The sequence below is a fragment of the Cricetulus griseus genome, chromosome 6, assembly GCF_003668045.3.
Source record: "Cricetulus griseus strain 17A/GY chromosome 6, alternate assembly CriGri-PICRH-1.0, whole genome shotgun sequence".
In the NCBI taxonomy this organism is placed as follows: domain Eukaryota; kingdom Metazoa; phylum Chordata; class Mammalia; order Rodentia; family Cricetidae; genus Cricetulus; species Cricetulus griseus.
The window spans coordinates 84964751-84991627 of NC_048599.1; the positions used below are offsets into that span (position 1 = coordinate 84964751).

The 26877-nt window shown below is 40.5% G+C and overlaps 1 protein-coding gene across 10 annotated transcripts in view; it reads right to left on the bottom strand.

Moving 5' to 3' along the window:
* Window positions 1-26877, bottom strand: part of Ambra1 (autophagy and beclin 1 regulator 1) — a 206923-nt gene that overhangs the window by 138970 nt on the left and 41076 nt on the right. For 6 of the 10 annotated variants that reach the window (XM_027422500.2, XM_027422502.2, XM_027422501.2 and 3 more), the window contains 6 exons: window positions 21982-22235; window positions 21546-21604; window positions 20709-20892; window positions 19553-19725; window positions 17316-17382; window positions 14428-15884 (listed from right to left, as the gene is read on the bottom strand). In XM_027422500.2, the coding sequence (XP_027278301.1) occupies window positions 14428-15884; window positions 17316-17382; window positions 19553-19725; window positions 20709-20892; window positions 21546-21604; window positions 21982-22116 (2075 nt within the window). In that variant the 5' untranslated portion in view covers window positions 22117-22235. The remainder of the gene's footprint in view (window positions 1-14427; window positions 15885-17315; window positions 17383-19552; window positions 19726-20708; window positions 20893-21545; window positions 21605-21981; window positions 22236-26877) is intronic. The other 4 variants (XM_027422506.2, XM_027422504.2, XM_027422503.2 and 1 more) reach the window with 2 other exon arrangements.

Below are 26877 nucleotides of genomic sequence, written 5' to 3' on the forward strand. Positions count from 1 at the left end.
CTGCAGAAGCTGGGATACCTATGTGAACATGAGAAGGAGAAAAAGGAATGAGGCAGAAAGATTCAAGCTCACATCTTCTGATGCAGCAGAGCAAAAGGGCATAATGTCAACAAGCTCAACTATCAACAAGGTCATAATTTCAGCCTTGGAGTCTTTTAATAATACAATTTTCCACTTTTGCTCTCACTTGATTTTAATTTCCTGGCAGGTAACAACCAAATCATGCGCCCATCCCTGTCAAAGGTGATCTGTTCATAAAGAGAGAAGATTTTATGTAGTTCACTCACACAGACCAAAAGAAGGTAACTCTCATTCTATGTAACTTCACAAAATGGAGAAGTGCTCACTCAAGTGAGCCTCATCCAGCAAATCAGCTTGGAACTCCCCCACCCCCTTCTTTCCCCTCTGGAAACAGAGGAGGAGTTTGTTAATTGTTGCTATTAAAAAATCAGGCAGCTTCTTAGGTGAGAGGGTTGTCAGCATGTCAACCCACAGCCAGCAGGGAAGCTTCTGTGGCTCAATTAGGTAGGATAGATCTGGTTGGGGCAAGGATACTAACGTCCAGTACCTCCCTTAGGCAGAACTGCATGGGGAAGCACATTAAAAAAAAAAAAAAAAAATGCTACTGTACCCTCAATCACCAAAATGATGCAGTGATCTCCACATAAAATTGACAAGTAGGAACCCTGAAGTCAGCCTAGTGTGGACTAAGGCAAGAAGGCTCATGGCAAACCAAATACAGTAGTGCCCATTTGTAATCCAGCATTGGGAGGCACAGGCAAGAAAACCAAAGTCACCATCAGCTGCACAGGAGTTTGAGGCTAGTCTGGATTACATGAAACCGTCTCAAAAAAGAGAGAGAAAAGAAAAACAACATCTTATGCTTTTCTCCAGCACCCCTAAAATCCCAAATTTAGGGAGAGAGGTAGAGGAAGCAGTATGGAAACTTCAAGGCCAGGGCAGGTATGCCTGTAATACCAACACTGGCGAGACAGAGAGTAGAGAATCACGAGTCTGAGGCCCTTCCAGTCTTCACTCTATAGCAGGCCTCTGACAAAAACAAAAAACAAAACAAAAGAAAAAAGAATTTATGTCTTAGTTTGAAGAACAACCATTCAACTCCTGCTGATTATTAAGTGGAAATGAATATTAGCATTGCTATATTGCTACATTCTTTCAATAAAATTCAGAAATCCAGATTTATATGGGAAATTGAATGGACTGACCTACCTTGAAGACTATTTGTCATCTCCAGTTTAATTTCACAGACCCACTCACTGAAGCACTGAACAGATTCTGTGACTCTGTTCACGGAAAACATCAGAAAGGAGCAAGGGAGCTAGAAAGATAGCTCAATGGTTAGTGCATTACTGTTCTTCAATGGTTAGGAAATTACTGCTCTTACAGAGTTCAGTTCTTTCCTACCACCTACATCAAGCAGCTCACAACCATGTATAATTCCTGTTTTAGGGAATTTGGCACCTCTGAACTCCACAGGTAGGTGCAAGCAAGCACACACATACACACACAAAATATTTTTTTTGAAAAAAGCAGAAACAAAATGTACTGGAATACATCCACCCATCAACATACATACACACACAAATGCAAGAGAAATCCAGGAGGGGAAACTATTGCATAGCTCTACCCATTACAATAAGCAAAATATATTGTGCAAACAGAATCCCCTATACCTGGTATTATGGTCTTGAAACACACTCCAGTGTACCCTTCAGAATATTTCTCTGAATAGATGGTAGAGATGAGGACTAAAAGGAGGAAGGATGAATACATGGGAAGTTTCAGTGTATTTTCAACTCACATACAGATTTCACCATAGTCTCCTTGACGTTCCATTCCCCTGAGCTGACAGTTCGGTGGACATAAAGCACATGGCCTGCTCTACACACCATTCAGAATCAGAGAAGGAAGAGGGATAATTTAGTTCAACTCTACCAGGTGCTAATCTGACCAGCAGTGAGGGAAGGGTTGCCTGTCAGGAAGACCTGGAGGCTCATCCCTTCCCACGCTACCTCAATGACACAAAATTCCCAAAACAGACTTCATGAGGCTAGATGAATGCTTCAAGGTGGATAATACAAGAAACAAGAAATTCTCAGTCACTTATGCGTGCTCTTAACCATTAAGAAAGTCTCACAGGAGATACTGGGGATATAGCTCAGTGGATAGATGTACGGGGAAGCCGAAGCAGGATCTTTTAGCCTGGGAGACACAGAGACTCTGTTGTAACACACACACACACACACACACACACACACACACACACACACACACACACACACACACACACACCCCAGAGACTCTGTTATAACACACACACACACACACAAAAAAAAAAAAAAAAGATAGAAATCAATCACCTACAAAACTCAAAATATTTACCTTGTCAATGTTTATCTTGTCCTCTACACTGAGTATGCCAACCCCTAATGAACAGGAAGTGAAAGATCACACCTAGAATTCAGACTGATTAGGAGGTAGAGATATAGTTTAATGGTAGAGCATCTGCTTCTCAAACAGGGCCTTAGGATCAATTGCCAGCATTTGTTCCCAAAAGTAAGGTGTTCATACTGGCATGAATCTATAAACCTAAAACTTGGGAAAGTAAGTCAGGAGGACAGTCTGGCTAGTTTATTTTTCTCAAAACACTGAATAAACAAACCTCAAAGTAAGTGAATAGAAAGGTGAGAAAGAGTAACACCAAACTGTAACTCTCTTCCACTTATTCTTACACTCATACTACCAAAGAGCAATGGATTGTCTAACTAATCTGTCTGATACCTCAAACATCTAAGTCCACTGCCTGGATGTTCCAGGCATTTTATAAGACACAAAGACCATGTGGTCTGAATGTCAGAAATGATAGGCTTTTCTCATATGAACATGTAAGGAAAGTATATAACACCTCAACTTAAATTTCTGAAAATCCAGAATTACGTTCAATAAAATAAAACAGGAAATAGGGAATATTTTATGCCACCTTTATGAACATGCTATAATTTTCATTTGCCATTAACAGTCATACTTACTGATCCTGACAATTCCACTTCTAGAAATTCATCTTCTGGAAACATATGCACGAACATACGAAAATGTTCCAGCAATACAATACAGAAACTGAAGCCATCCAGATCAGATCACCAGGGAACAACTAACTATGACTAGAATATTGTGCCACCGTTAAAAAATATCAAACATGGAAACATGCCCATGATAGTATGAGAAGTAAGTAAATTGAAGAACAGAACAAGCTTGATCTCATTTTCACAAACTGAGGGAAGAACTGTTTTCATCTACGTAGATGACGACTAGAATTACACAAATTGTTCACAGTGATTATCTTTCAGCACAGGCTTCACAGAGAACTTCACTTTCTACAACTGCACATTTCTAAAGTGTTTTGATTTTTTAACAAATAAATCTACATTAGTTCTTTAAACAACAGAACACAGGCATTTCCATTTATGAAGATTTGTCCTGTATAAATTTTCCAGGTTCTCCCTTCTGTATAGTTGTAATAATACATCTTCTGATTTGGGGTTGTGGGGGAGCACTGCTGAAGATGATTGATTCTCTCATTCATCCGTTCAGCAGCCCTTCCCACACGTATTCAAAACCTTCCTATTTTTCCACTTTCCTTTTTTCTTCTCCTCACTCCAGTATAGGGAATTAAAGTCAAGGCTTGACACATGCTGGGCAAGTACCCTACAACAGTGCTATATCCCTGGCCCTTAAGCCTTTCTTATTCTGACAGTTGGTGGCTCTTGCCTACTGACTTTCACCAGCCTTGAAACAAAATAATCTACAGATGTGTAAATTGCATAATTTAAGTTACCCCACTTTTTGGTCTATTCTCTACCAGCAGCCAAATAATCTTTTTAAACAAGGTCTTCAGGAATATGAAAAAACATTTTCTTAACATGTGGGAGGCTTTGGTTCAACACCCAGCACCACCCAAAAATAACCATAATGTCAGATCACACACACACACACACACACACACACACACACACACACACACACACTCACTCATTCCAATCTGAAGGCTTCTTATCAGACAAACAGGTAACATCTTTTAAAAGGCTTAGAACCTATATTACATCCCTGTCACTTCTCCTATATCATCTCCTACTAAACAGGGAGAGATCTTAGGTATGTTGAATTTGTCTGTTTACACATGATGCTCTTGCTCCCAATGTTGACAGTTTGTTCCAACACTTCCTGAGGACACTGCTCAAATGTTACCCTATCAAACTTCCTCTAATAATCCTATTTTAAGCTGCAACCATGTCCCCATACCTTACATCCTTTTATGTTCATCCATTTTTCTCCATAGAACTTGTCATCATCTATCATTCTAACTACTTTTGTTTATTGTTTCTCCCATTAGAATAAAAATACTATACTGATAGTTAAACGAGTACCTGGTAAACCTAGAGTCTAATAAGTATCTGTTAACTGAATAAATGACCTTATCACCCAGAACACACCTGACTCATCAGCTAGCTGGATGCATGCATAAGTGAATAGACCTCAGCGTACTTCGCAAGCCTGTCATTCTGGGTTATAAGAGCCAATGTTACACAAGGGAGGAAGCCCTTAATGTCAGTTTCTTCCTCCAAGACCTGGGTTTAGCTTCCCTTTGAGTCTCATAAACTATGCTGCTTAGTTGTACCATAGATTTTGTTCCCGGTTCTCATTTTTTCCCAGAATGAACAACTCATCATTTGTCCATCCCAAAAATGAAATTCTCTTGTTTGACCATTCTTTATTCTTTGTTCTGAATTACCAAGCTTCTGAGTAATAATTCAAAAGTTTATTGTACCTTGAGTAAAAAAAGACCACAACTGCCTGGTGTTGGTTGTGCACGCCTTTAATCCCAGCACTCGGGAGGCAGAGGCAGAAGATCTGTGAGTTTGAGACCAGCCTGGTCTACAAGAGCTAGTTCCAGGACAGCCTCCAAAGCCACAGAGAAACCCTGTCTCAAAAAAAAAAAAAAAAAAAAAAAAAAAAAAAAAAAAAAGAACGAAAGAAAGAAAGAAAGAAAGACCACAACTTTATCAGTTATTTGTAGAGGTAACTAGCCAACCTTCTGTATTCTTAGAGATTGAGCAAAAAATACTATATAAGGAGTCTGCATCCTCATAAGAAAACAATAACATCAACCAAAACCTAGAATCGTTCAAATTTTAAAAGGCAGTCTGGTAGACTGGCAAGGTAGCTCAGTCGGAAAAGGCATCTAATATCAAAGCTGATGACTTGAGTTCAATCCCTGGGACCCATAAAGCAGAGGATAGACATGACTCTCACAAGTCATCCACTGACCTCTGAGCACCCCATGGCATGTGCATTCCTCCCGCAAATAAATAAATTTGTTTTTTAAAAAAGATGGGGCATAGGAACAGCACATAGGAAGAGAGCCTGGGTTCTATCTCCAACACTACAAAAAATAAAAAATAATAATAAAATAATAATAAAAAATAAAATAATGATATATATAATGATGCTCAGAACCTCTTTCTGCCCTCTCCAAAACAATGAAATACACACTTTCTCAAAACCTGAACAATCTACATCTGAGCAAATTCAGTATTTTCCACAAAAACTAAAAGAAAAATAAAATATGAACAGGAAACAGAACATTTACATTTAATTTTGAACTTTACCAAGTATATCTTCATTGAGACCACAAATACAGCCCCCACAATGGGTCGCTCTACTTCAAACAAAGTTGGGCTCAGGCCATATTTAACATCATCTGTCTGTGTGTTGTGAGAGTTTCAAGTAGCCCAAGGTATCCATCAAAGGATGATCCTGAGTTATAATCTTCCCATTTCTATCTACCAAGGGCTGGGATTACAGGTGTGCACCACCATACCCAGTGTGAAGGGCATCTGGCCAGAGACCAGAGACTTATTACAGGCTTCAGCACAACCAGTTGATGATTAGGAACTCTGTACCAGAGTGAAACAGAGGAACAAATTCAAGACATCTGGGAGCATTCTGCAAAGTGTATCTTTTAAGTAATACTACTTCATTTATTCAACAAGTATTTATTGAATGATTCACTATAAGATTAAAAGATATGAGCTGGGGATGGAGAGATGGCTCAGAGGTTAAGAGCACTGACTATTCTTCTAGAGGTCCTGAGTTCAATTCCCAGCGACCACATGGTGACTTTCAACCATCTATAATGAGATCTGGTGACCTCTTCTGGCCTGCAGGCATACACGCAGGCAGAACACTATACATAATAAATAAATAAATAAATAAATAAATAAATAAATAAATAAATCTTTTAAAAAAAGATATGAGCTGAACATGCTGATACATATCTACAATTGCAGCACGTGAGAGATAGTGGAAGAAGAATTATGAATTCAAGGCCAGTCTTAAGCTATTTTGAGGCCTGAGTGGGACACATAATACTATGTCTCAAAAAAAAATGATGATAGCCAGGCAATGGTGTCACACACCTTTAATCCCAGCACTCAGGAGGCAAAGGCAGATGGATCTCTCTGAGATCAAAGCCGGCCTCATCTACAGAGTGAGTTCAAGGCCATCCAGTACTACACAGAAAAACCCTATCTCAAAAAACCAAAATGAAAAAGAGTGATGACAATAAAAATAATATGATATAATGGATCTTATTCTTTTTTAACCAAAAAGGGCAAACAGGATTAATATTTCACACCAAATTATAAGGAATGTAAATTGGGTACCATGGTTCAGGTATGTAATTGAAAGTCCTAAGGAGGCTAACAGAGTAGGACAATATGGGCTACAGTGAGTTTAAGGACAGCCTAAGCAAATTAGCAAGAAACACACCTTCTAGATAAGCCCAATGGCCCAAGTTCAATCCTTGGAACCCATGTAAGAGCAGAAGAAGAGATAAAAGACTTCTGATGTCCAAAGGCTCACTATAGCATGTGTCCCACCCCACAAGCATTCATGCATGTACACACAGTAATAACATAAAGATTATCTTAATTTTGAGTGCTTGCCTAGTACACTCAAGGCCCTTGGTTCAATCACTAATATTACGCATATAAAAAAGTAACACAATTTTAATTTGAATTGCTCAATTCAACTATTAAAAACAGGCACTATCCAAGAGATAGCAGACATTCATACATAATTACTACTTTTAGTAAGCTCATGACAGAGAAGTAATCAAATACACCCAAGTCTACATAATGTGCCTCTAATTCTAGTACTGGAAGGCAGAGACAGAAGGATCATAAGAGCTTGTCCAGCCAGCCACTCTATCCAATTAGTTAGTTCTGGTTTCATAAGACCTGTGTGAAAATGAAAAAGGCAGAGCTGGGTGTGATGGCTCACGCCTTTCATCTCAGCGCTCATGAGACAGAGGCAGGTGGATCTTTATGAGTTTGAGGTCAGCCAGGTCTACACAGTATTCTAGATCTGGCAAGACTGCATAGGGAGACCTTACCTCAAAAAAACATAAAAAGGTGGAGAGTCATAGGAAAAGCTCACATAATGCTGACCTCTAGCATTTGCACGCGCGCACACGGACACACACACATGAAAAAGGTAAGACATAATTTCCTCTCACCAGTGAAATAAAGAAGGATCTAGTACCCAAGCAGCAAAAAAGAAGAAGTGATTATCTGGGGCAGTCAGGGACAGTGTCTTGAAGGAAAGATGAATGAGGGTGCATGGGGGGACAGGGTGAGAGGTAGAGTCTGTGTACTATGTACACATGTGGTGGAGGTCACAGGATAACTTTTCAAAGTTCTCTTCTTCCACTGTACGTTCTGAGGATTGAACTAAGGTCATCAGTTTTACATGGCTTATACCTGCTTTTAGCTTTGTACTATGTTCTGAATAACAAGTTGACTATGTTCTCCATCTAAAGAAGCTGTCTGTTAAAGTATGAAAGTGAAACACCTTCAAAGGGCCTTTTTTTTTTTTTTTTTTTTTTTTTTTGAATAGTTGGTTCCTACCTAGTGACACTATTTGGGACCTTCCAGACATGGGACCTGGAATCCATCTGACCTGGACCTTATGAGCTCCAGCACTAGTTAAGTTCACATCCAGTTTTCTGTTTCCTGATGGGCATCATGCAACAATCAGCCTGCTGTTATGCTTTCTCCACCATGAGGAACTGTGTTCCCCAAACCATGAGTCAAAATAAAGTGTTCCTCCTTTAAGTTGTTTCTATCAGTTATTTGGCAACAGTGCCAAAACCAGTTAGGTCACTGCACAAAAGAAAAAAAAAAAAAAGTTGGACCCCTTTCTTAATTGTACTTGTCTAATTTCTAGGTTGCTTTCAGCCTCTTGTAGACCTATAATTAGTTCATATATTCATTTATTTCCTTTCAGATATGGTGTTTGGGCTGAAGGCTCCCTGGAAAAATCCCATGTAACTGACTGGAGCTGAGTGGCTCACAGAACTTAAAGGGGAGTCAGCCTGCAAACTGCAAAGCAACCTCTTGTAAAAGTTTAAGAAATTTGAAAATCCAATGAGGGTATCTAACTCTAACCTTTGATGTTTTAGACTAAATTTTAACTCTAAGGTCATCACCATACTTCTTGGTCTTTATTCATCGTCAAAGAAAAGTAAAGAACAAAAGCATCAGTTCTCAGAATACAACCTTTTGGTTTTAAGACAGAGTCTTAAATAAAGTGCAGGGGCTAGGAATGCAGGTCAGTGGTAGATGGTTTACCCACCATTCACTAACCCCTGGGTTTGCAGACCAGCTAGCTCAGTCGATAGAGCATGAGACTCTTAATCTAAGGATCATGGGTTCATGCCTCACATTGGGTGTCAAAATGTAATGGAAGATTGTAATAGAGTCCATGAAAGCCCAGATAAAGGGAAATCAGTCTATTCAGAGCTTAATAGTAAGACCCTGCCTCAAAAATGAAATGAATGAATGAATGAATAAATGAATGAATGAATAAATAAGTGGCATTTCAAAGGTCAAAAGTCCTCACAATGCCTGGATCTTCTAGACTAAAAAAAGATGTTTCTGGTGGTAAAACAAAAGGCTTGCCCCCCAAGATGTAAGATGGAATCAGACTACATAAACAGCCTGCCCTCCTCTGCCCACAAGAAAAAGGAGACACCCTATGAGCTGATTACTACCACTCAGCAGCACAGAGCTCTACTGGAATACAGATGTGCTTAGTAATACATTTGCACACACAGCAATTATCCCTGTAGCATGAACAGAGCAAAACATATCTCCACAGCTCATTTCTTACTAGGAGGCCAAAAAACAAAACCCTCTACCTTCAAGTATAATCACCTTTTATGAACTCCATGCACTTAGTAACAATAGTCATCTATAAAAATGGGCTTTGTTTTAAGTTTTTACCTCCTACACAGACCATAAGAACACCTTTTTCTTTCCTGCCAGGCAAGCCCAACAGGAGCAGCAGCCCAACAGTGACATCTGCTGGATAATAGAAGCATGAGCTGGCTCACAGGTAGACAATACAGCATCTTTAGAAGGTAGTTTAAATGAGGGTTTAGTTAGCACAAATTTATATTTGCAATTTATACCAGAATGCAGCCATTAAATTTGTAAGTAATGGCTCCACTTTGATATTGTACACCTAAAATATCTCACAATATGCCTCATTTCTGAGCCAGCTGTCATTCCTCACAATGTACTATATTCTAGCTCATGTAAAATGATTCCCTAAGTAGTATCAATACCATTTTAAAATGAGAATTATGCATTATTTGTATACCTTAAAAGAAAAAAAAACATAATTAACACAAAGTGACAAGACTATATACAATGTGTATGGGTGTATATACATGTGTCCCCCAGTGCTGGGGATAGAGCCTCATGCATACTATGCAGGTTCTCTACTACTACTTAACTGTTGTATTCCTACAACATACCTTTTAAAAAGTTTGATATCACTTAAGTCACAGCACAAACTGCTTTTTAATCACTAATAGAAAAGAAAATATTAAAACAAAAGTTTCTGATAAATCCTTAAGAGTTTCTAGGATTTATAAAGCCTACCAATAAATGATTAGCCAATGACCACAAAATGACTCAGTGGGTGAAGGTGCTTGTTACACTCCTGAGAACCTGAGTTCCATACTAGAACCAACATGGTAGTAGAGAACCAACTTTAGAAAATTGTCCTCTGACTTCCACAGGTGTGCCACGGCACATATGTACCCCCCCCCCCACACACACATACATACACACCACAATGCGTAAGTATAATAAAAATTATTAAGCCAGGCTTTGTAGTACATGCTTGTAATCCCAGCACTCAAGAGGATGAGGAAAGCTTGATCTCTGTGAGTTCTAGGCCAGCTTGACCTATAAAGATAGTTCTAGGACAGCCAAGGCTATATAAAGAAACCCTGCCTCAGCAGGAGACAAAAAGATGCAGGGGAATTTTTTTTTTTTTAAATTAAAGATCATTCTGGGCTTCAAAGCAAGCCCATGTCTCAAAACATGTTTTTTCAAAAGAAGGCTCTCAATGTTAATGTCAAGATGGCTCAATGGGTAATGACATTGGCCATACAAATCTGGGGACCTGAGTTCAATCTCTGGTCACCATATGGAGATGGAAAGAATACAGACTCTATTGAGTTGTCCTCTGACCTCCACACATCCACTATGGCATGCACACACAGTATTTTCTTTTTATTTTAAGAAATTATAATTAATATTTTATATGTCGTGTAATGGTTACTAATCACATCTGTCTACTTAAATTTAAAGTAATAAAAATTAAAATTATGCCCAGAGGTAGTAGTTCATATCTTTAGTCCCAGTACTAAGGAGGCAGAGGCAAGTGGATCTCTGTGAGCTCCAGGCCAGCCTGGGCTACAGAGTGAGTTCCAGGCCAGCCTGATCTGTAAAAACATAAGTAAATAAATAAATTAATAAATAAATAAATAAATTTAGTTCCTCAAATACTAACAGCCACATTTCAGTTACTCAATGGTCATATGTGCTCATGGCTACTATGTCTACAAGCACAGATACAGAACATTTTCATCAACACAGAAAGTTTCACTGAATAGCCTTGTTCTAGAAACAATGAAGTATTTATAGACAAAATATATGCTATCTGGGTTTGGATAGTAGATAGGGATGTAGACAAAAAAAAAGGGGGGGAATTAAAATGTCAGCTATTGATGATTTTTAATATGAAATGATAGATATATAGGAATTAATTTATTATTCTTTTCACTTTATATTGGAACAGTTCCATATTAAAGAAAATAAAACAGAAAAATAAATAAAATAGTCCACTTAAAACTAAGTTATCAGGACAGTGAGACACTGTCTCAAAAAAATTAATTTAAAAATGAAATAAATGAGTAAATTAAAAAAACAAAACACTAAAGCTCATCAGGCTGAAGAGATGGCTCAGTGAGTAAAAGGTACTTGCCACCAAGCCTGATGACCTGAGTTTGGTAGAAGTTATCCTCTGCCTCTGCCCTCCACATGGGAACATACATATGCATACATCACACACACACACACACACACACACACACACACATAAATGAATGCAATAACAATTTTAAAATGGACCCAGAGGCGATGGCACACGCCTTTTAATATCACGTCTCAGGAGGCAAATCTCTCTGAGTTGTTAGCAATGGTTACTGATCTGTAGCCAGAGATCTACAGAGTGAGTTATAGGACAGCCAGGACTACACAGAGAAAGCCTGTCTGGAAACAGGAGGACAGGGGTAGCTGAAAAGATGGCTTAGCAGTTGAGCACTTGTTCTTGCCTAGGACCCAGATTCCTAGCACCCAGAGAGCAGACCATAGCCATCTGTAACTCCAGTTCCAGGGGATCTGATGTTCTCTTCTGGTGTTCATGGGCACCAGGTACATACATAGTGCACATACAGGCAAAACACACATACACATAAAATTAAATAATCTAAAATAATAATAATAATAATAACAGGATTATCATATTAAGGAATATGCCATACGTTGACAACTGGATAAAGCTTTAGTAATGCATTCTAGTTTAAATCTTCACTCTAGTAAATATTTTCTTTTCTGTTTTTTTGGAGTGTGTGGGATATCTGTGTGTGTCCACATCCAGAAACCAGAAGAGCACCTCCTGTTCTACTATTTTCCACTTTATTCCTTTGAAACGAGTTTCTCATTGGACCAAGAGCTCATAATTTTGGTCAGCAAGCCCCCTAAAGTTTGATGAGGTTATAAGCATGCATGCCACATGTATGTTTTTATGTGATTACTAGGAAGGAAGGAACTCAAGTCCTCATACTTACATATGTGTTCTTAGTCACTGAGCCATCTTCCAAACTCCCTTCCTAAAGGGACTTACTTTTCTTAGAAATTTAATACCTGCCTTGCACAGAGCTGTTGTAGAAATCAGATGTCTCCCAGGATCCTCCACCCTCTGTTCCTAATTATCTCAAAGCAAGAATATGGTGGTACCTTACATAGTAGGACCTCATTAACTGCTATCTTAATGTTCTGCATACAGTAGGAGTTTATTTTAAACCACTTGGAAATTACTCAGTACAATACCACAAGAAGAAGTACTGTTAAAGCAAGATGGACAAACACTGACCAAAGGCTCAGTTATTTTGGAGGTAAGAAATGATAAGCTTCTAATGTCAGTAGTTGAAGACAGTCCTTTCCTGACTGCTTTTAATAAACTGAGTGCCAACAACATGCCAGGCCCTATTCTGGCTGCCTTCTTGCCTCTCAAGAAGAACAGAGTCCCAGGCTCCCGATGTGAGTCCTTAAGCAAAGATAAATTTTCCAAGCTAGGAATCCAGAGCTGTTCCCCAAGAACTGGTCTCACTCACTAAGGCACAGACACTATCTTGTTACTTTGTCTATCTTTGATACCCAGCCAGCTTCCCTGTCCCCACTACTCTGCATGCATCATATATTTTCTCCTTGAGAATGTGCTGCTACCCTAAAAGAAAAAGGTCTTGCCTTCTCCAAGTCTTACCAATCTTTCATTATTTGATATTATATAACCTATGTTTTGGTAATCGTTCCCTTTTGTTAACATTAAACCCATTTTTTCTTTTTCTTTTTTTTTTTCTGCTTAGACTCCATTTAGTATCAGTAGCACACAAAGAAGCACGAGTTTGGCGATAGTGAGAAGACTCAGTAGGTTCAAGGTGCTTGCCTGATGACCCCAGAACCTACATGGTGTAAAAAGATAGCTAATTCCTGAAAGCTGCCCTCTGACCTCTATATATGTGCCATGGCACACATGCCATCCTTGTATACACAATAAATAAAGATGTAACCTTTTAAAGTTGTACCAGATCACCTACACTTTTGATAGATATTATGTAAATATCCTTTGCCTCCACAGTAATACTATATACCCTAGTGGGCACAGTGCCTAGCACAGTGCTGGGAAAAAATTTAACCATTCCACTAATGTTTATTGAATAAATGACTACCTAAAGCATCCTCCAAAAATAACAAATACATGATGTGCACAATCCATATTCCCACCCTTCTTAGCTTATGCTAGAGAAATTTCAGTTGCTTCAGCAGAGGATATAATGTAGACCAATATGCTGTTTGGCTCCAATATTATAGGAGTTGGTGATTACACTAGATTTGACCTTTACGTAATTACAGAAGGAAGACCCTAATAAATCAAGATAGGTGTGCACATAGTCATTCAGGGAAGATGAGGTGGGTGGTTTATTACTTCTACTCTGTTTCTTTCATGAGAGCTGTCTGGGATGCCAATCCATGTATGGAGAGGCCTTCCTTCCATGAATTCTTATTTTCCGGCAATCTGAGGTAAACAGCCATCTGGAAGGTCCATTCAAGGAATTTTGGAAGTAGAAGTGTATTTATAAGGCTCTACATTCAATCTCTACCACCACCAAAACCAAACGAAACAAACAAACAAAAACCCTAAATAGGCAGCTGAGACACTGTCCAAAAACATAAATCTGGTTTAAAAACAAAAACACTTTCCTTGATGTACATATATTCATGCATGGATTTCTTCAGCTCCTTACTGAGCTGGTTCAAAACAATACATTCAAAGAGGAGGCAGCACAATAAACTAAACAAAATATCCCTGGACACTCTATATTGTTAAGAACTAGTCCTATACCTATAATAATTTCAAAGTCACAAGTCGAGGCAAAGAAAATCAATGATTCTATCTCCTCATGCCTCTCTAACCCAATCTGCACTCCCCTTTCAAGGCTCAAGTCACAGCCTTGGGCTTAGACAAAAATAAACCAGTAGAGCAGTTGACGCACACCATCAGGCCTGATCCTATCTCTGCACCACAGCAAGATTCCCCAAGATGATGCATGGGTCCCAGACACTTCACATAAAGCCACAACATCACTAGGACTGAAGGACAATGGACAGAAGAGGCAGGAAGGTAGAAAAATGGACAGCAGCTGCTTACCTCCTGAGGGAGTCTTCCTCAGAACTTTCTTCAGGCATATCTTGATGTAAGGCCTCCTGTGATACAGTTCCAGATCTGGCGGACTGGGTATAAATTCGTTCCCAGTGGCCTGTTTCCTGGTTAAAGGCCACCCCCACAGTCCTCTCCTCTTGTGGACTAGCTGAGCTACTCAACTCCAGCCTGCTGGAGCTAGGTGTTTGGCCCTCAGTCCGCTCAAGAGGTGGCAACTGGTTGCCACTTGGTGGCATGCCCTCAAAAGTGGTAGAGACGTGCCAGGAAGAGCTAGCCTCACCAGATGAGTAGTTAGGTGTGGTTCTTTCCCAACGCAGAGTATCATTGTTGAAGGTCAGAAGATTATGGCAAGCACGGCAGCGATTAAGGTGGCCCCGAGACAAGTTGGAGTTGTTCTCACTGCTGTGTGGGGTGGGCTGATGGGAAGGACCAGGCCTCTCAGATTCAATGTTATTGTTGAGCATTTCCTGGGCCTGTTGGGTCTGGGGAGCTTCCCCACTCAGGCTCTGGTCCAGTTCCTGCAGCCTGTCATACTCCAAAAAGAAGCGTCTCAGGTCACATTGAAGCTCATGGCGAATGTTGCCCGAGTTGTTTTGGCTAGAACCATTCACTCCATCTGACTCAGTAGCCAGCCCTGATGATGGAAAACCCCTTCCTTCTGTGGCTGAAGTATACACAGATGCCTGAGAGCCACCTTCCTGCTGTCTCAGCACAGACAGCAAACTCACTGAGGAGGCACTGGTCCTGGGTGGGGGCATAGATTCTACCTCAGAGCGTGAGTTCAGGGTGAGTACTGTCCGGGTCCACTCAGAACCTGTCAGCCCAGGGGCTAGTTCTCTGTGATACCTAGAAGGATGGCTAGACAAAGGGCCCCCCAAAGAGCGGCGGGTAGGACCCAGACTGAGGTTGCGGAGCGTGTTGCCCGCAGTGCTGCTCTGGACTGTACTGAAGGCAGATGGCCGGTTCAGGAGGCCCTGGTCCTGCTGCGTTGACGAAGCCTGCTCCGGGGGATGGAAGGGCTCGGTCTGTACAAAAGAAAAGGAAGGGGTAGTAGCTCTGGCAGAAGCAGGGGGGACACTGTCCTGGTGTGGCAAGAGGGAAGGAACTCGAGTGCCAGCACAGCGGCTGCAAAGGCACAGGATCCCAGGGTGCTGGCAGCACTCAACTGTGGTGGGGTAACTGACCCGCTGTCGGAGCCTGATGTAAGCGGAAGTCCTGGGACGCTCGGTGGAGGGCTGAGGGGGAGGCGGTGGGGGTGAGGGGGTAGCAGAATCTTGTACTGTGCTTTGCTCTCCCACCTGGATGCCAGAAGAGCGGGAGGACAGCATATGCAGGAAATTGTGGAGGAGAGGTGTCCGGCGAACTGGTTGGGATTGCAGGAGAGCACGCTGGCGGTAGTGAGATAATTCTGTTCCATCTATAGGAATTTCTGGTTCATCGTCACCCTGCAACATGGACCAGCAGGAGGAGACGGTAGAGCAGAACAATTAGGTAGAACCTCCAAACACACCAAGAGAAACTTAAAACTGACTGGTAATCATCCAAGAAGAACCGCCTCCATAGATAAGCAAAAACTGCCCCATAAAGCACTTAAAACTAATCAGCTTCAGGTTAAAGACCATCATATGGTATTAAATTATTCATTTCCAAATGGCAGCATATCTGAATGAGAGTACAGCTGGCATAAAAATTATTTTATAAAAGGCATCTCTGTGACACAGAAGCAGTGAGGGGAAACAAAAGGTCAACCAGCCAGAGACACATGAATGACAAGCATGATGAAGACAAGTTTGTTCATTCGTTCATTCTTTCTCTCTCTCACAGATTTATTTTTATTTTATAGCTGAGTACATGTATTTATGTGCAGCACATATGTGTCTGTGCCTATAGATCAGAAGAAGGAGTGGACACCACCGAACTGGAGTTACAGATAGTTGTGAACTACTACATAAGTACTGGACATAAAACCAGGGAACCCTGAAAAAACAAAATAGCAAGTGCTGAGCCATTTCTCCAGCCTCAGGTTATTTCTCCTTTTTTAAGATTTACTTTTAGAAGCTGGAAAGATGGTTCAGGGGTTAAGAATACCTGTTGCTTTTGCAGAGATTCACGATTGACTGTAATTCTAGTTCTAAGAGATCTAATGTCCTCTTCTAGCCTCTGTGGTCACTGGACACACACAGTACACAGACATACATTCAAGCAAATTACCCACACAAAATTTATACACAGTATGGCTATTATATGTGGGTTCCTCTTTGTGTGTATGGGAATAAACTAGAAAAGGGCATTGGAGCTGGGCATTGGTGGCGCACGCCTTTAATCCCAGCACTCGGGAGGCAGAGGCAGGCGGATCTATGTGAGTTCGAGGCCAGCCTGGTCTCCAGAGTGAGTGCCAGGATAGGCTCCAAAGCTACACATAGAAACCCTGTCTTAAAAAACCAAAAAGAAGAAAAGAAAAGGGCATTGGATCACTTGGAACTAGAGTTATGGGCAGTTGTCAGTAGCCCGACATAGGGGCTGAAAACAGAACTCGGGTCATTTTCAATAGCAGTATGCTGCATTTAACAGCTGAGTTATTTCTCCAACTCTGACAAAGTTTACTTCGCATGATATAGTCACAAGGGCTAGAAAACTAACTCTCCTGTCAAAACTATGTCTGTAACTTTTGACGATATCATCAAAACTTAACTAAAATCTCGATAGAAAAAAACTACTGGAGTGTTAAGAATTAAAATATAATCAGAATTATATTTCAATAATAATAATAGTTATAATATATGATAGACATATAATAAAGAATAATATCAGAATTAGAGTTCTAGTTTAGAAAATAACTCCTAGTTCAGATGGAGTTGGAACTGCTGAACTCTTACCTGCTGATTAGAAGGGTTAACGATTGCTGTCAGTAAGTAGTGTCCAAGTGGATCAAATCTCACTAGACTGAAATCACAAAAGAAAAACAGAGAAAAACAAAGACCATGTTAACTGAGAAATGGAAACTATCAGATGACCCACTTCACACTTTCAAAACTTTTTCCTTTTTCTTTCTCTGTCCTCTCTCCCTCTGTCTCTCTTTCTCCTGGAGATAGTCTAGCTAAATAGTCCAAGTCAGATTCAAACTCACAAATGTTCCTGCCTCAGATTCCTGAATGCTAGGATATATATCACCACACCAATCTAGCCTTTCAAAAAATTTAAAAGACATTAAAATAAGGCTTTATGTTGCTTCCTAATGTTAAGAAAAAGTATTAAGTAAAGTATTAAGTATTTAGAAAAAGATTTAACTTTCTTTGTTATTATTTATTTTTAATTTTATGTGCATTGATGTTTTGCCTACCATGTATGTCTGAGTGAAGGTGTCAGATCCCCTGGAACTGGAGTTACAAATAATTGTGAGCTTCCATGTGGGTGTGGGAAATTGAACCTGGGTCCTCTGGAAGAGCAGTCAGTGCTCTTAACCACTGGGCCATCATCTCTCCAGTCCCTCTCTTTCTTTTACTTTTTCTTTTTATTTTTCAAGACGGTTTCTCTGTGTTAACAGTCCAGACTGTCCTGGAACTCACTTTGTAGGCCAGGCCAGCCTGGAACTCACTGAGAGCCTCCTGCCTCTGCCTCCCAAATGCTGGGATTAAAGGCCTGCGCAGCCACCACCACCTGGCTACTTTCTTTCTTTTGAGACAGGGTCTTATACATTGTAGGCTAGCTTACAAGTCAACATGTAACTGTAGATAACCTCAAACTGTTGATCCTCCTGCCTCTAGCCACTCAGACTTGGAATTACAGGTGTACACCGACACACTCACCTTGTGTGGTACTGGGGCCCAAACTCTGAGCTTCATTCATGCAAGGCAAGCCACTCTACCAACTGAACTACATCTTCAGGCCATGATTTCAGTTTTGAAAAACACCCAGGCTTACATCACACTAAGCAGCTACATAGAATATATGTATCTGTTCAACATGTAAGAGCCCATTTAAATGGTAAGTCAAAATGCTGTCACACAAATTCAGATAACCATTCACACAGCTGTTATACTGACAAAAATGTATGTACTCCAATGACAATAAAGTATCAGTATCAAGTGATATGGTTAGAAGCTGGAAAGTAAGTCTATATCCAACCATAATACTGTCCAAAGCTCCCTAAGAAAACAATGTAGCCAGTCTAATTTAGGCAATACATGTCTTGTTTTTGTAGTGCTAAGAACTGAGTCCAAGGCCATATATGTAATAGGCAAGAGCTATACAATCTCACTAAATCCCCAGCTCAATTGTGGTTTTGGTATTTCTGGGTTGTTTGTTTTACTGTTTTTCAAGACAGGGTCTCACTATGTAACTCTGGCTATCCTGGAACTTGCTATATAGACCAGGCTGGTCTTGAAACCACAGAGATCCACCTGTATCTGCCTCCCAAGTACTGAAATGGAAGGTGTACATTACTACACCCAGTCTGGTATTTTATTTTTTGAGACAGGGTTTTGCTAACTAGTCCAGGAAGGCCTGAGACTCCATATGTAGCCCAGGTTGGCTATGAACTTATGATATGCCTTCCTTAAATGCCAGAATCCTGAGATTTCAGATGTGTGCCACCACACCTGCAGCCACCAAGTGTGTTTTGATCTCAAAGGCTAAATAAGTATATTCAGCAGATTTGATACATGTTTATATTTCTATTTTGCCATTTGATAAATATAGATAGCCAATAGTGAGCAATCAGCCACCAAGCTATGTAAAAACCACCCATATATTTTTGAAAGTCTTCCCAAAGGGTAATCCCAACTGCAGACAGTTCTGAACCTAAATAAGATTCTACTTCATGACCCTGATTTGCAGAGATCACAAAATGAGGCCAATAAAGAGCAGGAAGTAAACAAAATAAACTGCTTCTGGGCTAACAGTGATAACAAACTACCCTGACAGGACTAATGACTCCCCGAAGTGAGGATAAACAACCTGTCTCCTGACATGACAGTAGCTGTAAATGTTCTCTCACATCAGTCTGGTGCCTGACATGGTTGACAGAACACAGCACTCACCGGACACCTGACATAGTTGATAGAACACAGCACTCACCGGACACCTGACATAGTTGATAGAACACAGCACTCACCGGACACGTTCCATCTCACTAGCTGTCTTCACCACAGCAAAGGGCTCCCGTCGACTCCAATCCCAGAAATGGATCTCATTGGCAGTGGCAATCAGTAGGAGCTGAGCCGTAGGATGGAAAGCCAAGGATGCTATGGCATTGTTGCTATCTGTGAACCAGCTTTCACTGCCACCCTGCAAATGAACCAATCCCAAATATTCTCAGGTTATTCTCATAAATTTTGAGACCAGCCGTTTCTACATAGTTCCAGGCCAGCCTGAACTATACAGTGACACCTTCTCTCAAAAAAGAAAAAAGGAAAGGGAGAGAGAAAGGAAGAAAGAGAGAAAGAGGAAGGAAGGAGGGAGGAAAGGGGGAGGGAAAGAAAAAGGAAGGGAAGCCCTATATGAGGTTATATAGCTCAGTGGTAGAGCACATGCTTTATATGTATGAGGCCCTGGATTTGGTCCCTAGGTCCTATCTCCATTTGCAGCTATCTTTATCTGAGCACAGTGGTCCATGACTTTAATCCTAGCACTCAGAAGGCAGAAGCATGTGGATCTTGGTGAGTTTGGTGGTGCCCTGGTCTACACAGTGAGTTCCAGACCAGACAGAATTGTATAGCAAAACCCTGTCTCTAAATAAATGATTTCCATTTGAGATAAAATTAGTTCTTATAGGGCTTACTTTAAATATCTCCTCTATGAAATAATGTATATGAACAGCAATATAGGAGTGCCAATAATTTATAAGACAAATATTACTGTCTTCAAATCAATTATAAAGCTTCCACTCAGCTCCTGAAAAATCCAGCTTGGTGCAAACATACTACAGAGTGACCTACTAGCCAGTCATCGAGACTAGCAGAATCTTGCTTTGATGATCATGAACAGAGTACTCTAGGACAATGGAAGTCCATACTGAATTCATCTTAGAACCACCTCCTATACAATGTTAAATAGAACAGGTGGAAGAAAGTTTAGTATGTTTACATTACGTTATAATGAAGAAGTTTGAACTAGCATGTCCATCCATCAAGAGAGCAATGACTACCAGATACTCAGATTAAGTCCCAAGAAGGTGGTTAATTTCTCTGCCAGAACTAAGAATCCAATGGCAAATAAGTCTCAGTGTCTAGAATACCAAAGAAAAGAAAGAAGCCTAAGAAAATACTTACATGTAAATCCCAAATCCTGACTTCCCCATCTAGGCAGCCAGAAGCAATAAGGCCTGAGATAGTGGGGTGAAAAGTGACACACCATGGAGTACGGCGGTGTCCAATCAGAGAGTGAACACACTTGCCAGTCTTAACCTCTGTAATATAGATGTTATGGTTCACATGTGTGGACGCCAAGAGAGTCCTAGGGAATCAAAATGTAGGCATAATTAAGAAACATGTAGCAGGAAAACAAATTTTACCAGCTTTAGATAACAAAAACTGATACTATTCCCTATCTACAAAAGGAAAAAATTAAGATATGCCCGTTAGGCAGTTTATTTATACACAACAGAAATAATCTGATTTTTAAAGGCTTCTGATTCCCCCACACTGATTCCCCCCCAAATGACACATAGTGCCTTCAGAGAGTAATTTTTCCATCTCAGAAATTCATCATGCCATTGCTGGTCTCTATCAGTCAGACAAAGCAACGTTACTATAAACCTGGCTGAGTTTTAAACCTTGACTTTCACCATTTCTGTATAAGCCTCATTATTCTTCTGGTTGGGATTATTTGTCTACTTTCTTCCCATTTCATTTGTGTGTGTGTGTGTGTGTGTGTGTGTGTGTGTGTAATATACACATATATACATCCAACGGCAAATGAGCAGCTAAACACCCATGGCAGGAGTACTCCATTCATACACATATAAATGCATATACGCATATATGCACACCTTCATATATTTATCCAGTACATCAAAGAATCTATATGGATTAACCTGGATAGTCAAACTAAACCAAGAGTAGAGAAAACCATGTCATCACAAATCTCAAGCTATAAGTATTAGGTACCTGTCTGGGCTGAAGGCCAGTAAGAAGGTCGAGCGTGGGCTATCAGGCAGTTCTACTCTCTGGGAGAAAACAAATAAATAAATAAACAGACAGACAGGTAGATAGATAGATAGATAGCATGATTTATAAAGCAGGGCTTACTCTGACTCTAAAGCACAGAAGCCATTCTAGATTAGTATCACAGTATAGACTAAACTACAAAGACAATGATCAAATTATAAATCAAGTTAAATCTAAATTCAGGAAAAATATCTACCCTACAGGAAAAAATACGTCTAGTCTTAGCTTTCACATTATAGACCAACTTCCCAAACTAGCTATACCAAGTCTCCCAAACAAGGTAAGTTACATTCTCACTTTCTGCCATTTATCTACTTTAAGGTGCCACTTTATTGTCATCCCCACAAATCATAAGTCAAAAGCCCTGTTTTCTTACCTTGCCCTCCCACTTCATCCATCGAGTCTTATCTTCCACCAGCTCCTGCAGAAGCCGCTGAGCACCCATGGCACGAGTACCCCGTTCTCGGCCCCAGAGGATCCGTACAGCATTCTTCTCTGGGACAACCTTCATGGTGCTCAGGAGCCACGGTCACACCAGGGATCAGAACTGAAGGAGCAAATAATAGCTCCACACACAGAAGCAGCTAAAATGAGCCCATTCAGGTCCTTGTCAGCTGTCCTCATGGAAATCTAAGGAATAAAGAATAATACCAAATAATGCCTATTCTGGACCCAAGAGGCTCCCATTGAAAATACAATTCTAGCTCAAAGGAACAAGTGTTCTTTTCCTATTTAACTGTGGTTGCCCAGAAGGGAACTTCTGGAATTTTTCTTTTTCTTTTTTCTTTTTGGTTTTTCAAGACAGGGTTTCTCTGTGTAGCTCTGGAGCCTATCCTGGCACTCGCTCTGGAGACCAGGCTGGCCTCGAACTCACAGAGATCCGCCTGCCTCTGCCTCCTGAGTGCTGGGATTAAAGGCGTGTGCCACCAATGCCGGGCTGGAATTTTTCTTTCAAAAATATTTCATCTTGTCATATTCCTTCTATAATTCTTCTTTACATATGAAAAACTGAACATTTCTACCAAAATTATTCAATTCTTATTTTTTTATAAGGGGGGGGCAAGACACACTTTGTAGCCGGGCCTGGTCTCCAGAGTGAGTTCCAGGACAGCCTCCAAAGCCACAGAGAAACCCTGTCTCAAAAAAACATCCTTTGTTCTTAATTAAAATGCCTAAAAGAAAATCTGCTTGAAAACAAAATGTGGGGTTATGGGTATGACCCAGGGGTACAGGCCTAGGGCTCAATCCCTAACACTACAAAAAATAAAACAGCTAAGGAGCTAGGGAGATGACTCAGGGGATAAAGGGCTTACTGCCCAAACATTAGTTCAGAACCCTAGAGCCCAGGTAAAAAAGCCCAGGACAGCAGTACACTACCTGTATCCTAGCACTGGGAAGTAGAGACAAGAAGATTCCTGGAATTTGCTGCCTGGCCAGCCTAAAAAAAACCAGTGAGTTCCAGAGTCAATGAAGAAGCCCTGTTTCAAAAATAACGCCTCGCATCTACCTCTGGTTTGAATGAGAGATGGCCCCACAGGTTCATATATTTGAATGCATGGTCCCTAGATAGTAGAAATATTTTGGGAAGGATTAGGAGGTATAGCCTTGTTGAAGGGGATGTGTTACTAGTAGTGAGCACTGAGTTTTCAAAAGCCAATTCTAGACCCAGGTACACATGGGATCGTTCTCTCTGTATTTATTTCTCTCTATCTCCCTGCCTTGTGCTTGTAAATCAGATATAAACTCTGCCTGGTGTCATGTTCCCCACCATGATGGTCATGGACTCACGCTCTGTAACTGCAAGCAAGCCCCCAATTGAATGTTTTCTTTTATAAGTTGCCTTAGTCATGTGTCTCTTCACAGCAATAGAACAGAGACTAAGACAAACATGTAAACAAACATATACACAATAAATAAACATAAACAACCAGGCTGGGGTGTAGTTCAGTGGCAGAGTTCCTGTTTAGCATTAAACACTGTATTTGATTTCTAGCACTATCAAAAAATCAGTAATATTTTAAAATACTTTGGAAAGTCAGGGCACAGTGACATAGACAAAAATTATACAGAAGGGCTATGATGTGTAGCCTTTGGTTTTGTTTTTAGCTCAAGAAAGAAAAGAGAGAAAGAGGGAGAGAGAGGAAGGAAGGAAGGAAGGAAGGAAGGAAGGAAGGAAGGAAGGAAGGAAGGAAGGAAGGGGAGGAGAAGGGGAGGGGAGGGGAGGAGATGGGGAGAGGAGGGAAAGAGAAAGGGAAGGGAGGGGAGGGGAGGGGAGGAGGGGGAAAGGCTTTAAAAAACAAAGTTTCTGAGTGGTAGCTTAATGTAACATTTTTTTAAAGACAAAATTCATATTGTTCAGTCTGCCCTCAGACTATGTGGCTTGGACTTCCATAGGGCTAGGATTACAATTTGTCACCATGTCTAGTTTATGTGGTGCTGGGGAGTGAACACAGGGCTTCTTTCATCCTAGGCAAGCATTCTACCAACCAAGTTATATCCCCAGCCCTGTGGCTTGATAATTTTAAGAGGTGGTTTTTCTACTTCAGTTTTTTTGTTGTTGTTGTTCAAGACAGGGTTTCCCTGTGTAGCTCTGGCTATCCTGGAACTCACTTTGTTGACCAGAGTGGCCTCGAACTCTCAGACGCATGTCTCTGCCTCCAGAGTGCTGGGATTAAAGGTGTGTGCCTCCAAGCCCAGCTCTACTTCAGCATTTTAGTCAGGGTTCATATAGCCCAAACTGGCCTCAGACTCTTGTTCCTGCTGTCTCTGCCTCCAAATAATGGGATTTCAGACATCAGTAAGTCACTACACCTGTCTTCTTTTTACTTTTTAAATTTCAAAGGTAGTAACTGTCAGAGTGGGTCATGGTTGCACAAACTTATAATCAGAGCACTTCTGAGGCTGAGACAAAATGATCAAGATTTTGAAGACAAACCAAACCACACCACATGATAGTTCCAAGACATCCTGAGCTGCAGATCGAGGCCTTGTCTTAAAACAAAAGGAGAGGAAGGTGGCAAGATGGCTCAGCAGGTAAAGGTACTTGCCACAGAGACCTGAGTTTCATGCCCATAACCATTGTAAAGGCAAAAGGGAAAAACCAACGCGACAAGGTTGTTCTCTGACTTCCATGCATATACATGCACAAAATAAAAACTTTTAAACTAAAATAAGACAAAGGAAGAAGTAACTACTTATTATAAGAGTCAAATAATAACTTCCTCCTTCAATTTCTCAAAAAGCTGCACTCTAAAAAGCACACAACCAGATCCATCCAAATACAAGCATAAGAAAAAATATTTATAGCTTGTGCTGAAGGAGTTTTCTTCCTGGAGTATTAAAATGGATAAGGTCAGAAAGATTCCAGACTAAAGCAAGCCTCAAGTTCCAAGGCCCATAAAGTCAGTTCCCTACAAAGTGTCAAACATAAAACTTTAATTCATTCTCATGCTATAATTCTTACCAGGCTTGGTTTTATTTTGTTTGCTTTGCTGTGTTTGAGTGCTGGGACTTCAAGTCAGGACCCTGAGTTTGCTTGACAAGTACTATACTACCACAACATATACTTAGTCTCTCATCACCAACCATTAAACTACATAAATATGTACACAGTAAAAATGTCAATCCAGAATTGCAGGCCAACCTCCAGAGTAGGCTACAGCTGAATAACAGACGGAAATAATCTCTTTGATGAACTGTACAACTCACATTAGAAACAAAATTTTAGGTGTGAAACTGCTCCAGGCTTTTCCCTTTATTCAAACTAACAAATCCTTTTGGTATTTCTTACCTTTTACTACTAACCAAGAAGGTACAAGAAAAACAATTCCTACTAGTTCACCTTAACTCTGTACTGAAACAATAATTATTTTTTTTTACCTAATATAAAGAGCTTCAGAAGAAATACTTAAGTCATTTATAATCTCACAACAAATGGTAGAAACAGCAGCAGCAGTTCCATCTGTGTGTGTGTGTGTGTGTGTGTGTGTGTATGTGCGCGCGCGCGTGCGCGCGCACGCGCGTGTTTGTGGGAACACACAGCAAGTCACACGATAACCTGCAGAAATCAGGTCTCTCTCTCTCTCTCTCTTTTTTTTTTTTTACCATGTCAGTTAAAAAAAAAAAAAAAAGGAGTTCCTACAAATATCATCATTAAGACAACTAAAAAAACTAAGCATCAAGATTACTGAAAAGACCAGGCAGGGGTGACAGAGGCAGGACAATGTGAGTTCAAGGTCAGCCTGCTCTACAGTGAGTTCTAGGACAGCTAGGGCAACACAGAGAAACCTTGTCTCAAAAAAATAAATAAGAGAATATTTATTACCTAAAGGCATGTGTATCAATTTCCAAGGACCTAAACTCAAGAGTTCAAACCAGCAACATCTGACTGACTTGTGAACAGAACTTAGAGGCACCAAAACAATTACATCTCTCTCTTTTATATGTACTGTTGTTTAAAAGAAAATAGATCTTTTGTTGCTGTTGTTGTTGTTGTTGTTGTTTTATTTGAAACAGGGTTTCTCTGTGTAGCCCTAGCTGTCCTAGAACTCACTTTGCAGACCAAGCTGGGGCCTTGAACTCAGATATCTGCCTACTTCTCTGTCTCCCCAAGGGCTGGGATGGTGGCATGCCCCACCATGCCCCTACCTCTGGTGATACGTTCTGAACAGCCATATGATAGATTTTGCTGCATCCCATAACCAAAAGAAGCCAAATTAAACTAAAGTCAGATAGGCCTGTTGCTAAAACGGAAGTGTCAGTCAGGTGCTTTTCATTACTGTTTTTAAAAAGAAAGAAGAGCCGGGTGTTGGTGGCACACACCTTTAATCCCAGCACTCGGGAGGCAGAGGCAGGCGGATCTCTGTGAGTTCGACCAGCCTGGTCTACAAGAGCTAGTTCCAGGACAGCCACCAAAGCCACAGAGAAACCCTGTCTCGAAAAACCCAAAATAAATAAATAAATAAATAAATAAGAGGCAAATTTCCCAATCTGTCCCTCAAAGTAAAACAGACAGGGACACAGAAAGCCTAGAACAGTCTCTGATGCCACTGTGAAGTCCCCCAAATAAGTGCTTAATCATGAAAAGCTGCATACAAGTAGAAGAAAAGGGACATGACAAGAATATATATACAAAATCAATGCCAAGATTCTACCCCATTTACCCAAACACATAAAACTAATCACTCCAAAAAGACAAACTGAGAGGAATCACCTTCACAGATGCCTCTGCTAATACATAATTATATTTAACTTATACACAAAAATCATCTAA